Source organism: Cotesia typhae, unplaced genomic scaffold (assembly GCF_013202065.1).
Source record: "Cotesia typhae breed Kobodo isofemale line unplaced genomic scaffold, CoteBio_Ctyphae contig_127, whole genome shotgun sequence".
Taxonomy (NCBI): Eukaryota; Metazoa; Arthropoda; class Insecta; order Hymenoptera; family Braconidae; genus Cotesia; species Cotesia typhae.
In genome coordinates this window covers 19618-35998 of record NW_027423716.1, presented here as the reverse complement: position 1 = coordinate 35998, position 16381 = coordinate 19618, and the positions used below count along the sequence as shown (strand labels likewise).

The following is a 16381-nucleotide window of genomic DNA, read 5'->3' as shown; positions in this document are numbered from 1 at the left end:
CCGAATTTAACAACAATTAATAAAATAATAATTTATTTATTCACTTTATTTTAAGTAACTAAATAACATAGATAAATGAGTATTTATATGCTACAACATGTGTAGTATCTATAGGTATATACGGTATATGGTATATAAGATATATATGTACATGGTATATGGTATCATATATGGTATATGGTATATAAGGTATATATGTACATATGTATGGATTTAATGTCACAATGGTTTTAGACAAAAAATTTAATCTCACACACACACACACACACCACAAATTTTCCAAATTTAGAGTTAATATACATTCTATTTTACAAACGGCTATTTTCCAGTAATATTAAAAACATACTTAAATTAATGACCACGACTGTATATATGGGGCATTCCATTCCAAATCACCGAGTTTTTTTTTCGACCCCTTTCGATTTGGCTAAAAATTTGGTATTATTTTCTACCCTACCAATAACATTTTTCTGAATTTTTTCAGATTTTTTTACCCAACCCAAAAAAAGTTACGAATTAAAAAAAAAACGCTCTTTTTTTTTTCAAATTGCTATAACTTTGACACAAATTGACCTTTTGGCACTTTTTTTTGTTTATTCTTGTTTTTAAATGTAGTTTTTAGAAAAAAATTCAAACAAATTTTCAGAAGTAAAGAAAAATAAAATATTTTAGTTTTTTCAAGAAAACCATCATTTTTTCGAACTTCGACACTTTGAAATTTTAATTTTTTTGTCTCAAAAAAAACTTCAACTAAAACGGTATTTAACCCCACTGTTCATATTTTTTGCCCACTTATTCTTCTAATTTTTTTTTCGATTGAAAAAAAAATTTTTTTCAAATTTTGCTTATTTTCTTAAACTTTTCACTAAAAAGATTTTGGTTGGCTTTTATAACCTCAAAAGTAAAAAAAATTTAAACTACAAAAAACATAAACTGTATTAATAAGAGTTAAATTATTTTATTTAAGTATAGTGTTTTATAATTTATACAATCTCAATATTCTAATTATTTGCGTTGATTCAGCGATTGTTTCCTCGGTTTCTTGATCACACAGTGTTGTTTGGATTTTTGTGATGAAGTAAATAAAAGACTTTATCTCCATAACAGAATTCAAAATAACGGTGTGATTTGATGAATTTTTGTGTTGTTAGTATCGGTTTAGCACTTTTGAAACGTTCTTCCAGTTGTTCTATCATTGAATTATACTCTTCAATTTTTGAGAACTTAATATTTATATTTGGTAAGTTAATTAAACACCACTCAAATAATTGTATCAGTGTTAATATCTGTAGATGAGGTGGCAACTGTAGACTAGCACGTGCGGCCATTCGTTTTAAGGTTTCACTTATCCCATCACATGGCCCTTTGCCGTGTACCGTAGCGAAGAAATTCCACTCGACTGTTATTGCAAAATCTTCCTTATAATGAGATAAATTAACAAAATGTTTGAAATTCTTATATTGTTGAGGCGCGCCGTCTGAGAAAAAAAAGATTTTACAAACGTCAGAAGACAGAGATTTAATGAAATCAATGATGATCCCAGAGTAAAGATGAACAGAAATCGCATCATGATTTAAACAATCAGATATAATCGCCATACTCTGATGCCTCAGTTCATTATCTTTTTTATAATAAATAACTACAGTGTAAGCCGTCGCTTGATCGTTATTCCAGTAAAATTTTCTTCGATAAAAGAAATCAATTTCAACAAAGTGCGATAAAAACACTAATGTCATTCAAAAACATAACTTTAATAAGATTTAAAAAACAATGAGAAGTTACCTACATTATCAATGGTAAATTTTCTTCTACTGTTGACAATACGAACAGTTGGTAACAAATTCGTTAAATAAAAAAGTTTTTAAAGCAACTATTTCGCGGAAAAAGACAAAACTAAAAAATTGAGAATACTTTACCAAAAAAAAATATTTGAAGTTAAATACAATAATTTTACTCTTATTAATACAGTTTATGTTTTTTGTAGTTTAAATTTTTTTTACTTTTGAGGTTATAAAAGCCAACCAAAATCTTTTTAGTGAAAAGTTTAAGAAAATAAGCAAAATTTGAAAAAAATTTTTTTTTCATTCGAAAAAAAAATTAGAAGAATAAGTGGGCAAAAAATATGAACAGTGGAGTTAAATACCGTTTTAGTTGAAGTTTTTTTTGAGACAAAAAAATTAAAATTTCAAAGTGTCGAAGTTCGAAAAAATGATGGTTTTCTTGAAAAAACTAAAATATTTTATTTTTCTTTACTTCTGAAAATTTGTTTGAATTTTTTTCTAAAAACTACATTTAAAAACAAGAATAAACAAAAAAAAGTGCCAAAAGGTCAATTTGTGTCAAAGTTATAGCAATTTGAAAAAAAAAAGAGCGTTTTTTTTTAAATTCGTAACTTTTTTTGGGTTGGGTAAAAAAATCTGAAAAAATTCAGAAAAATATTATTGGTCGGGTAGAAAATAATACCAAATTTTTAGCCAAATCGAAAGGGGTCGAAAAAAAAACTCGGTGATTTGGCATGGAATACCCCATATATCTAATATATAAAATTCTCGTGTCACAGTTTTCGTTGCCATACTCCTCCGAAACGGCTTGACCGATTCTTATGAAATTTTGTGAGCATATTGAGTAGGTTTGAGAATCGGCCAACATCTATTTTTCATCCCCCTAAATGTTAAGGGTAGTCCACCCCTAAATTTTTTTTTAATTTTTTAGATAAAATTTTTAGTTTTTATTTTTTTTTGATACAGCATACAAATATACATACAATCCTAAATTTTCATTCCTCTACGATCAACCCCTATTTTTTATTTGTTAATTGTAAACTTAGAATAAATAATTGTATATTACTCTTAATTTTTCACCCCTCTACAATCGGCCCCTATTTTTTATTTGTTTAGTATGAACTTTAATTTTTCTGGCAAGTATTATATTTTTATTTTGTCATGACTTAGAATAAAAAAAATTCATATTACTCTCAATTTTCACCCTTCTACAATCAACCCCTATTTTTTAATAGAATATTATATATTCTAACCCCAGTCAATAGCTGATCAATAGGGTTTCGGTTTGCCAACTCCGCTTGGGAGGAGCATAATAGCAAGTTTCGTCGAGTGCAATTTTTCAAATACATTTTAAAAGTAAACATTAAAACAAAATTATAAATTTGTTCAAAAGTTATTTAGGAAAAAATGTAAAATTTTCATATATATAATTAATTTAATCAAACTTATCATAAATATTGAAGGTACAGTATTACTGTGTCTTTGTTATGATCCAACATTAATGATACAGTAATACTGTATCTTTGTTATGATCCAACATTTATAATATTTAATACATTTATAATCCACAATTTTTACAAAAAAAAATTGTATACTCCATTGCACAAAAAGATTAATATTGTTGACTAATAGTTTCAGAATTCGTTGTATATACAATTTAAAAAAAAAGTTACAATAAATTAATAAAAGACCATTCGGCAGCCAAAATGGGAGTAGATTACTTAAATAACAAAGATAAATTTTTTGCAATATAATATTGATCATAATATATAACTTCTGTTACAATAAAACAATGACATCAAAACAAATGCAAAAGTATAATTTCATTAGATCTGTCTGATAGTGTAGGAAATTTTTGGTCTAGACTGATAGTGAGGTATGGAAATTAAAGTTTATTTAATGAGCTTTGAGGTGCAATTTACAAAAATTTTACAAATTATCGCATTCAGAAATCATTTCGCGATGAAACAGTAAAAGTTCAAAATTTTGAGGAATTAGAAGAATTCAAATTTCTGTCATTCATAAACTCTTTAATCTAAAAAGATATATAAATATGCAAATTAAAGATTGCTTAATAAGCTTTCAGATGTAATTTACAGGAACTCGAGAGGATAACGTGTTCGATTGTTATTCCATGAAAATATGATAAGAGTGAAAATTTCTGCGATTTTCAAAAATGTCTAAATTGCTGTCGTCCCTAAACTATTTAATTTGAAAAAATGAATAAGTATGCAAACTAAAGCTTATTATATAAGCTTTCAGATCCGATTTACACAAATTGAATGTAAAATCGCATTTAATTGTTATTGCACGGGAATACGATAAAAGTGAAAATTTTATCGAGTTTCGAAAATTTTTGAATTGCTTTCATTAAATAACTAACCGACAGCTTAGAACTTAACCTTAGAAATCGTCCTAAGAATGAGTATTTTACGTTTTATTAAGATCTTCACTCATATACCACATACGCGCACACTTACAATAAATAAGGTATATTTTCATGCACTAGAATAATTCATATGGCAAAACAACGTTTGCCGGGTCAGCTAGTATATATATATATATATATATATATATATATATATATATATATATATATATATATATATATATATATATATATATATTTTTCTCGGTCGTAGTCTGATCTTAAAGGGAGGTCGTAGAAAATGTATTTTCCGAATTTTTATTTTTCTATTGATTTTTTGGAAAAATTTTGAAATAAACTGTAATAAAGCTTCCGCAATAGTGAGTTGTATGTTATTTTTCAGAAACCTTTATTACTTTATTTGATTTCAAAATCGAAATGAGATAATCAGATTTTATTTGAAAATGGCGGTACCGCAAAGGTATAAGTATGTATACATATATATATACTGGTGCGTTCGATTTGACAAAGTAACCACTTAAGTAACCAGCTGCAATATAAAAAAAAAAAAAAAGAATGACACCGCAATACACTAAATTCAAGTCAGATCTTATAGTGGTCACAGTGTAGATCAGAACACATCCAATATCTATTTATAGGTATAACAGATATATCTATTATCACAAATACTAGCATAAGCTGTGAATGATACAAATAAACTACATAAATGTGTTAATCTAAAGATTAAAAAGTGAAGTAGAATAAGTAGAGTGTAGCACTAAAAACACAGCTGTCAAAGTGATAAATTTTAGTAAATGTAACTGTAATGTACTCTTTACATCTAAAATATATTCTAAGTATAGTGTATGCGTGAATCAAGTTTATTATTTTTATTAGTTTTTTAATATTATTATGAAAGTTCGAAAGAGTTTTCCTGTGTCTAATTTCTACATCGATCGTTTGATTATTTTATACCAAAGTGATCAGTAAATTCAGAACTATCATAATAATATATGTGTTATTGAGAATAAGTTGGACTCTAAATAAATATATATATTTATATATATAAATAAATTTAATCTAAATACAAAAAAAAAGTAAAAAAAAATGAGCAATTATCAACTGGAAAGTTTAATCAAATGGTTAAATACATTTGATCTTGTTGCTGGGCATTCATCGCCAGAAGATCTTAGCGATGGAGTTGCGATTTCAGAAGCACTGAATCAAATTGATCCTGACTGGTTTAGTACAAGTTGGAAATCGAAAATAAAAACAAATATTGGAACAAACTGGCGACTTCGAGTAAGCAATTTAAAAAAAATTGTCGAAGCCATCATCGAGTACTATAGTGAATTTTTGAGTCAACCTTTATCTGGATTTATCAAACCTAACTCTTCAAAGATAGGAGAACATAATGATTTTGATGAACTCAAAAAGCTCTTACAATTAGTTCTTGGTTGTGCTATAAATTGTACGCAAAAACAACAATATATAACATCCATTATGAAAATGGAAGAAACAGTCCAACAAGCAATCATGCAAAATATACAAGAATTGGATAATAGCTTACATGGTTCACGCCTTAATCTCGGAGCGAGCTTAAACTTTGATTCAATCGATATCAACAATGGATCGAATCAAAAATTATTAGAAGATCTACAAGCAACTATAGATTTAAAGGATCAATTAGGTCAACGATGCCACGAGCTTGATCAACAATTATCTTTATTACAAGAAGAAAAAGCTTTACTTATTTCTGAAAATAAGAAATTACAAAAATATCTAGAAGAATCAGAAAATTCAGAACATTCCGTTCCAAGTTTGAAATATTCAGGGCTACGAAAGCAAATTGAGTCTTTAAAAGAAGAAATTTTTAAAATAGAAACATCTAGAGATGACTATCGACTGAGGACAGAATCACTAGAAAAAGAAATATTTGAATTGCAATCAAAGCAAGAGGAACTTCAAAAAATAGCTGATGAAGCCAATACATTGAAAGATGAAATTGATGCTTTGCGTGAGACTGCTGATAAAGTAGTTAAATATGAACTAACTATTGATTCATACAAAAAAAAATTGGAAGATATGAGTGATTTAAGACGACAACTACGTATTTTAGAAGATAAAAGCGCAGAATATACGAAATTAAAAGTAGACTACGAAGAAGAATTAAAAAAATCATTGATTGCTCGAAATCATTTAGAGTTGTGTAAGCAACAGTTATCAGAATGTTATCATAAGCTCAATGAACAAATTACAAAATATGATAAACTTGAATTTCAATCGAAAAAATTAGAAACTGAGTTAAGGTCAATGCAGCGTGAGAAAGAAAGATTGATTGTTGAACGTGATTATTTAAAAGAAAGTAATGAAGAATTGAAATATACACAATTACAAACAATTGATAATGCAAATCCTACTTCAGTTCATGCTATTTCGAATACCGATTTATCATTTGCTGAAATGAGAGAAAAATTACTAAGTTTAGAAAATGAAAACAAGCTACTTAAATTGGAGCAGTTAGGACATATTGAAAAACTACCTACTGTACAAGCTTTACTTGATAATTCGGAAAAAGAATTGAATACCTTTAAAAGTCGAAATGATGAAGCCAATCGATATATAATGGAATTAGAAACAAAACTGGAACATCTTACTGAGTACCATAGTGAAAATACTAAAGCTGATAACAGCAATTTACAACAAAAGATTTTGCAATTACAAAATGAAAGCAAATTGTATGCAATCGACCGTGATCAATTAATTGTACAATTAGAAGAGAAAGAAGCAGCTATTCAAGCATTGAAACAAAAAATTGTTAATCTTCAAGATAATATCTTGCACAAAGAGTTCGAGATCACTGCTTTAGAGGAACGATATAAAAAGTATATTGAGAAAGCGAAAACTGTTATTAAAAGTATAGATCCTCGGCAAAGTAATTATCCGTGTGAAATGTTGTTACTACGTAATCAAATAATTGAGAAACATAAGATTATTGATAACATGAAACAATCTTTAAACGAATTTAAATTACTAAGCGAAATGGAAGAAAAATTGATAATATCAGCATTTTATCACCTAGGATTTATTTGTCAACGAGAGCTAGTAGATCAACGTCTTCTAATATTCAATTCTACTCAAGGAAATTCTTTTTTGACTCGTCAACGACAATTTCCTGTGCGACGAACTATTAATCATTCAATATTCAATTCAAAGTAAATTTTTAGAACAATCAAAAAAATATATTTATGTATTTAAGTACCTCCGCGAAAAGTACATTTCAAAAAACTTATGGAATTTTTTTTATCGAAAGATAAATAGATTAATAATTTATTACCAAAATTTCAGATCAATTCACTGCACCGTTTTTAAGTAATTAATTTTCGAAATTGCATCTTTTACACATAGAGATATACAGAGATGGTAAATTTAGTATGAAATCTATTTACATCACTCGAGTGGTACGGAAGATTTCTTACTCTTTACCATCTCTCTATACCTCTGCGTGTAAAAGATTCAATTTCGAAAATTAATTACTTAAAAACGGTGCGGTGAATTGACCTGAAATTTTGGTAATGAATTATTAATCTATTTATCTTTCAATAGAAAAAATTCTATAAGTTTCTTGAAATATTCTTTTCGTGGAGGTACTACCTTTAAATAAAATTCATTTATGATTAGATTTTTAAGTTAATTCCACTAGAATATATAAAATCACTTAGTTATTTAATTATACTTATGTAAAAATATTTGCAAAAATTGTATATTTTTGAAAAAGATAAACCAAAAAAACGTTGAAAAAATAATCAATTTTACCGAAAAACCTTGAATACTTTCGCGTAGTCAATAAAAATTATATTATAATTTTCCAACTTCCCATTGAAAAAAGAACTATATATTCTTACCAAGTCAGGTTGTGTTCAGTACGGTCGTCGAAAATCGAATCTTTATTAGATATCGACGTTTAAGAGGTTTTAAACAGTTACCTGATCAATTACCACTCCCAAAAAGATGACTGCGATGTATGCGGATTATTCATTTTAAGTCTACCAAGAGTTGGAACTGATCATTTTCGATTTAAATGGATTTTGGTTATGAGTTTTTATTTGTCATAGAAACCAAATCTTGCCAACAGAAGAAAATGAATTTTGGAATGAAGTTCCTTATCGCGCGTTACGAAAGGGGGCTAGACGGAAAAAATTCTCACGAAAAGTTGTAACGACACTTTTTGCTATAGTAAGGTATTGTAAGCTATTGTAAACTTCGTTCCATCCGGGTGTCCCTTGACACCTCTCAAGTTTTTTTTTTTTTTTTTTTTTCCAAAAAGTTACGCAAAATTCAAGGTTTCAATACTTTTTACATTTTGTAAGTTTTATTTGCTGAATATCTTTAAAACTATAATTAGTTATAGAAACGAGTCGAAATTTGATTTAAAAAGAGTACTTGAGGCTATGAAAAAATCGTATATTACATACCTAGGCCAGTAAAATAAGAAAAGTCTCAGATCACATGTAATTATTGGCCGAGGCGAAGCCGAGGTTGACAAACATGTGGTCTGAGGCTTTTCTGTTTACTGGCCAAGGTGTGTATACTATTTTTCTGCTCGACGTAGCCGGAATGTGGCAACTTCGTATAGCGCAGCGGCCAGAAAATTGTCACTTCCTGGCCGCTGCGCTAGTGAAGTTGCCACATTACGTCGAGCAGAAAAATAGTATACATATCATAAATATTATTAATTTATATTTATTGAAATTTTTAACACTATTCTTAATTTAAATTTGTTTTCTATTTTTTAGTTTGGTTTTCTATAAAAAGCGTGTTTTTTAGTTTTTTGAAACTATTATTTGTTTCGTTGAATTAAAAATTCTCTTTGGTGTTCGAAAATTTGTTAATGTTAGATGAATCAACTAAAGATAATGGTTGGAAATTAAAATTCCTGCCTTGTCGACTATAGAGAAAATTATAAAAAAAATTGAAATTAAAAATCTTGTCTTATCAACTATAGAGAAAAATTATATAAATTAACAAAAATCTTATTATGAAAATTGAAAAATGGAATAATTTTATCAAATTAGTGTATTGTTATCGGTCCTCGATAAATTTACAAAGTTTGAACGAAATCTGGCCGTTTAAAGTGGGTCAAAATCGCGCCCAAAGGAGTCAGTTACAAACATACAAACATACAAACAAACATACAGTTGAAGCTAATAAAAAGCGTGTAAAAAAAGTATTGAGACAAAGAAAAAAGTATTGGAAAGTATTGGATTGACTAGAAAACCAATACTTTTCAATACTTTTTTCTTTGTCTCAATACTTTTTTTTAATCAGGAGCGTGAAAAACGTGAATATTTTTGAATTATACCAATTTTATAACTTGAATTTAAAAGTATTTTAATGCTTTTATTTATGATACTGAAATTAACAGACATCTGAATTCAAACTTGAAAATTCTTCATGAGGCTAAAAAAACTGCGTCGAATACCGCCAACCGGATAAAAATCTGTTGATTCATTCAAAAGTTATTGCGGTTTGAAAATTCAAAAAAAAGTGTTTTATTCAACTGTTATCAGATTTTTTAGCTCGGAGAGCTCAAGAGACATAATAGTTATATTTTTGAGCTCGAAGAGCTCAAAAACGTAATAAATGCAATTTTAAACGCTTAAGTATGGAATTAGTGGGAAATTGTAGGAATGGCCTTTAAGATCATCTGTTTTCACAATTTTTTGCGTTCAAATATTATCTGAACACTAATTTATGTATTAAATTAAACTGCAAAAATTGATTAGATGTCTAATTAGAAAAAAAGATTTGAAATTATTGTCGATTCTTTACAGTTAATATCATTGAACATTACTGCATATTTAAAATTAGCCCTTCATTGACAGGTAGTGTCACCTGTATGCGACTAAAAGCATCGACGGCAGTATTACACTATACTCAATGATTGAAAAGCAACCATGTGACTGCACCTTAAACGCTAGCTGACAACACTTGATTTCTTGATTTTGAAAGTCTTTTTTTAATTAAAGCTAAACCATTTGCTGATTTCGTTCGTAAGAGCCATCAATAAACACCTTAATGTTTATTTGTGAGAGTCGTTTCTTATCATAGTGCAAGCATTGTTGTTACTAATAATTATTCATTTATTATTATGTTACACATCAAACTTGATTAAAAAATTGTGATAGTGAAATCAATACCGTGCCTCATAAAAAAAATTAATAATTAAAATCAGTTTAGCTTTGCATATTTGTATTATGCTTGTACCATCTTATTTTACACTTGGGATGGTTTTATCACGAACTTCATGTTTCGAATTAATTTTGCAATTTAGTGGTATAACGAAGGTAAATCAAGAAGAATTGAATTATATTGTGTTATTAATGATGTAATTTATAAACGTAAAAAATCAAACCGTGAATGATTAAGACTTAATTACTCGAAAGATATTTGATTCACATATGTGTGTAAAAATCACATTTGTATAAAAGTTACTGCTGATGCAATAATTTTTTTGTCTATAATTATTGTAATTTTCGTGTGTATCTAATTTAATTTTAAATTTATACAATAAATTTATCGGAAGCTTACTAAATTTAATTTACGTCAAAAATGTCAGACGACGATATAGCTATGGATTCCATAGATACTGATGAAGATATTTTTAGTTCCCACAATTCTAGTCTTCGTAATAATGTACGAAGATCTAAAAATGCTCGTACATTGCGATCACATTCGAGTAATAACTCTCTTATCACCAGAAATAATTTAAGTGTCCGAAGAAGTACTCGAAATAGAATGCAAACTTATGACAATTTAAATACTAGTTGGATTCTAGGTAAGATTTTTCGATTGAAGGTATTTTAGGTACTAATTATTCAACTTATTTTATTTATGTTACAGGGACTCAAACTTTAAAAGGATACCCAATGTTTCAGCAAAATGTATCTTCATCAGACAAAGAAATGGCAGAAGAATCACCTAGTAGGCCACGAGATATTCGAGAACGTATGCCTTTAAAATCTAGAGAAAATCATCACCCTACAAAAAATACACGACACATTAGAAATAGAGTAGATCTTACTAATAGAGAACTTCGAAACAGAGTCGATAGAGATCGAGAAAGAGAAATTCGTAAAAATACTGATCAAGATATTGATGAAATAGATCTTCGTCAACTTAAAGATCGGCCAGATCGAAAATCTAATGATAAGGATGTGAAATATAAAAGCGGAAACCGAAATAAAATAATTGTTTCAGTTGATAATGAAAAAGAATTAGAACCTCAAAAATCCGATGGTCCTAATAGATCGAGGGAAGGTCCAATAACTAGATTATGTGGTATGTTGGAAAAAGATGAAACAAACAAAGTGTCCTCAAATAGTATCAATGAAGATAGTTCTCATGAAAGCGATAAGCAAGTAGAAAATGGAAACTCTGAAAATGACATTGGTTTTGAAGATATGTATACCCGAATTAAAAGAACGAGAAGAGCATCCCAAAGACAATTAGAGCGTAATAAAAAACTGTCAGAAGAGAGCGATTTAAGTGAATCATCTGATTCACCTGGACCTCGAAAGTACAGTCTTCGTAAAAAAAAACCAACCGTAGACAGATTTCAAGCAAATGTAGAACCCGTTAGACGTTCTATTAGAGCACTAAGAACAGTTCTTAGTAACTCGATGAGACGACGTAAACATAGAAGCAAAAGCTCTAGTTCAAATGATTCTAGTGATTCTGAACCGCAACGATATGATAAAAAAAAGTGTAAAAAAGTCAGACAAAATGCTTTACCACAAGGTTGCCCTACAGATAAAAAAGCAGATATAAGCCCTATCACTTTAGATACTAATATTCGGTTTAGCGATGTTGGTGGTTTAGAATCACACGTTCATTGTCTTAAAGAAATGGTTGTATTTCCTATGATGTATTCAGATGTCTTTGATAGATTTCATATCACACCGCCTAAAGGAGTTCTTTTTTACGGTCCACCGGGAACTGGAAAAACTCTCATTGCTCGAGCTCTAGCAAATGAATTCAGTCAACAAGGAAATAGAAAAGTCACGTTTTTTATGCGAAAAGGTGCAGATTGTTTATCTAAATGGGTTGGTGAATCAGAAAGACAGCTTCGCCTTCTCTTTGAACAGGCTCAACAGATGAAGCCATCTATCATTTTTTTTGATGAGATTGATGGTCTTGCACCTGTCAGAAGCACTAAACAAGACCAAATTCATGCAAGTATTGTGTCGACATTGCTTGCACTTATGGATGGTTTAAGTGATCGAGGTGAAGTTGTCGTCATAGGTGCGACTAATCGTATCGATGCAATCGATCCGGCTTTACGAAGACCTGGAAGATTTGATCGAGAATTGTTTTTCCCTTTACCTGCAATGAAAGAAAGGTTAGAAATTTTAAAAATTCATGTTGGTCAATGGAAAAATCCACCTTCCGATGGGCTACTGAAATTATTGGCAGAAATGACAACAGGCTATTGCGGGTCAGATTTACGAGCTCTTTGTACAGAAGCAGTGTTACAAGGTCTAAGAAGAACCTATCCTCAGATTTATTTGTCTAGTAATCGCCTACTTTTAGATCCACAGCGAGTTGAAATTAAACAGCAAGATTTTATTGAAGCGGCATCAATTTTAGTGCCATCTACACACAGAATTGCTCCGAGTGTTAGCAGAAAACTTCAATCATTTCTTATTCCTCTTCTTGGTAATGCTCTAGAAGATTTAATTAATGTTGTCAAAGTAATTTTTCCACAAGGTATTAACTCAACTCTGGCCAAAATAAAACTTGCTAAAGGTTTACATCATCCAAAAATGTTGGTCACTTGTGATAGTATGTCATATGGTCAAAGTTCTAAGTTGACTCAAGCTCTACTTTATCGTATGGAGCACGTTTTCGTTCAGCCCTTAGATGTTAGTACTTTATTTGCAGAAAGTGCAAAAACCCCAGAAGAAATTTGTGTTCAAGTATTTAATGAAGCTTCTAGAAAAATACCTTCAATAATTTATATCCATTCCATTGATCAATGGTGGCAGCTTTTACCAGAAACTGTCAAAGCAGTTTTTATGTGTCGTATTACTACTCTAGATCCAAGTCTCCCGATTCTTATTCTTGCAACAAGTGATGTTCCATATTCCGATTTAGTTCCTCAAATAAAAAATCTTTTCAGTCGAGCTCGCGGAGAAGTTTATGCAATTAAAAACCCTACTGTTGAACAAAGATCGGAATTTTTTAAACCAATATTTACAGAAAAATGTGTTCAGCCACCTATTTTAATTGATAATAAGGTTCAAAAACTTGAAGAATTGCCTCTAGCACCTGAACCCGAACCAAAGAAGTTGACTGAAGGCGAGAAAAAAATCTTATATGAAAAAGAGGAAGTTTCTTTACGAGAATTAAGAATCTTTCTTAGAGAAATTTGTGCTAAATTAGCACGAAATAGACAGTCAGTATTTGTTTTTATTTGATCATGTAATATACTTTTAACATGATGTAAATGTATTAATTTTTTTGACAGATTTTTCATGTTTACCAAACCAGTGGATATAGAAGAGGTACCAGATTATAATGCTATCATAAAACAACCAATGGATTTAGAGACTATGATGACGAAAATCGATATGCATTGTTATTTATGCGCCCGTGATTTTCTTGATGATATTGATTTGATTTGTAAAAACGCGCTTGAATATAATCCTGATAGGTAAAATATTTTATCTTATTTAAATAATTGAGAAATTGAAAAATAATAATAATAATAATAATAATAATAATAATCAAAATAAAAGATAACTTAAGATCAATTATTATATATATTATAAAGAAAAAAGGGAAAGTCGTGATAGTGATCGTTTTATATATATTCAAAGTAAATTATTTTACTGTACTGATAAATTCGTATGTTTTCCCTTTAGCTTGCTTGATAAGTCTTCTTTTGGAATTTTAAAGAGGTAGTCGTTTTAGTTATTCCGATTCCTAACAACTTTTATTATTAACTATTTTAACGAAGCATAAATCAAATTTGAATTCATAATTTTTTTTTAATTTTATGCCTCGTCATATTTTAAAAAAATGCTTTACTTAAATAAAATAAAATTTTAATGTTTTTTCGTTCCATTTATTTTTCACAGAGATCCAGCTGACAAACTTATTCGTCATCGAGCGTGTTCATTACGAGATCATGCATACGCTCTTATAAAAGCTGAATTAGATTCTGACTTTGAAGATAAATGTAGAGAAATATCAAAAAGTCGAATGGTACCAAAAATCGCGGATGATGAGTCGGTAAAAAATGAAAGCTTTATTATAAATGAAAAAAATGTTAAAAAAGAAATGTTGAGCCCGAGTGGATCCGTGGTGATTAATGGTCGAAAAGTAAGCTCTAGAAAACGAAAAATTCCAGCTTGGGCGCGGGGGTACGTTAAAAAAGTTACAAAAAAGAAAAAAATTATGTTTGATGATAATCCTGCAGAGTCAAATGAAAAGCCTTGTTCAGTATCATCTAACAATGGAATTCGAAACGTCGATTTAGAAAAATTCCAAGAGTTTGTAGCCAATCGAGTATTGAATGGCGACACGACATTATACGATAACACAGAATCTGAAAATGATTCATTAAATGAGATTATAAAAGAAATCAAAAATAATGCGAATTGTGAAGTTACGATAGAACGATCATCAGTTGATGTAGAAGTATCCCCCGTAAATGAACAAGTATCGATAGAAAATAGCGAGCCCAACGTAATTTCTTCAAATGAAAAATTAGCAAATGCTAGTTTAACGGTCGACTGTGATCATGAACAAACCAAACTAAAAGAAATAGATGTCGTAATGATTGACAAAGCTAAACTTGAAAGTATGTGGAAATATACCGTGGATGTAACGAGTAAACTTTCTATAGAAGAGCTTTGCAACATTTACGTACAATTTAGTAGATGTGTTAGTATGTATGATCACACATATGATCGAAAATCACTGCCAAAGGTATGTCATTTTTCAAACCTGCTTTTTATTTTATTAAGTAAAATTTCAAAAATCTTAGTTTTTATTTTCAACTGATTGTTAAGCAGAAGAATCTAAAATAAAACACAAATATTTATTGATCATAGATTTTGAACACTAAAATATTGAGTTTCAATTAAATCAAAGTTGACCTTATTAAATTGATTAAATGTCAATCAAAACTTTCAATTTTTCAAATTATTTTTGAATTTAACAAGTTCTAAAATTACCAACTTATGAAAATCAGACAAATAACTTTTTTTTTTTTTTTTTTTTTTTTAAGTGGGACGTAAGAAAATTTTTTTTTCTTAATTTCCATTTTTTTCCGAGTTAAAATTTTTTCAAAAGTCCTTTAAAATTGTAGATTTTTTAATAAGCTTCAATATCTAGGGTTAGTATATTAAATAACTTAATCGTGAATTATTGTCAAAAATTCAACATATTAATATTTGCTGTTATTTGCTATTCCAATTGAATCGTCAGAGTTAAAAAAAACTACTATTATGAATAGTTTTTCTCTTAACTTTAGTATAGCAGAGGTATATAATCAGATTTATTACTTTTCAGGATTTGCTCAGGAGTTTACAACAGTTCAAAAATATTTCAAATAAAACAGCTGACTTTACAATGGATGTTGATATTTAAAGTGTGCCACTGTCCAAATACTGTATTTATTTGTTTATTTTATTAATGAAATGCGAGATGTTTCATTTTTAATAAATTAAAAACTTTTATTATATATTATTATCAATTACAAATTCGACGCTAGAATATTAATTATTTGTTTTTTTTAATTTGCCTCTATAAAACATTTGAAAAACTACGATTTTTTTCAATATTGTTGTTTTTTTTTGTTTATGATTTTATGCTTCAATTAATTTTCAATAGTTTCATTTAAAACTCGATCCTGGAATATGCTTAGTATAAGTAATTTTTGTAATTCTGAAAATACTCTATAAAACAAAATACTTTGTTATTTATCTTTTTTTTTCTAACATGTTAATGAGAACGATAAAGATATAATAATTGATTTGGATGAATATAAAATGTGTGGTAATTTTATTTTTTTTAATTAACCATATGAATTGTAAAAGAAAATATTTATAAATTATAATAATTGTATATAATAAAAGAATAATAATTTTAAGAGTATTAATATAAGTTACATTATTTCTTGAAAAAAAATTCAAACATTTTATTCTTTATATACACACAATAA

At 28.6% G+C, this 16381-nt stretch overlaps 2 protein-coding genes across 3 annotated transcripts; both read left to right on the top strand.

The window, feature by feature from the left end:
* Nucleotides 1–4676: 4676 nt before the first annotated feature.
* On the top strand, nt 4677–7955 carry Hook (hook microtubule tethering protein). Its single transcript, XM_074258359.1, has one exon. It carries the CDS (start codon nt 5257–5259, stop codon nt 7366–7368), a length of 2112 nt encoding a protein of 703 aa, XP_074114460.1. The 5' UTR covers nt 4677–5256; the 3' UTR covers nt 7369–7955.
* Nucleotides 7956–10084: 2129 nt separating this feature from the next.
* LOC141537475 (ATPase family AAA domain-containing protein 2-like) lies at nt 10085–16289 on the top strand. Of its 2 annotated transcripts, none has more exons than XM_074258480.1 (5): nt 10085–10987; nt 11053–13606; nt 13679–13864; nt 14292–15144; nt 15730–16289. In XM_074258480.1, exons 1-5 carry the CDS (start codon nt 10762–10764, stop codon nt 15805–15807), a joined length of 3897 nt encoding a protein of 1298 aa, XP_074114581.1. In that variant the 5' UTR covers nt 10085–10761; the 3' UTR covers nt 15808–16289. The 2 variants fall into 2 exon arrangements, with proteins under 2 accessions (XP_074114581.1, XP_074114590.1); XM_074258489.1 differs by having other exon boundaries at nt 10088–10496; nt 15730–16287.
* The last annotated feature ends 92 nt before the right edge of the window (nt 16290–16381 follow it).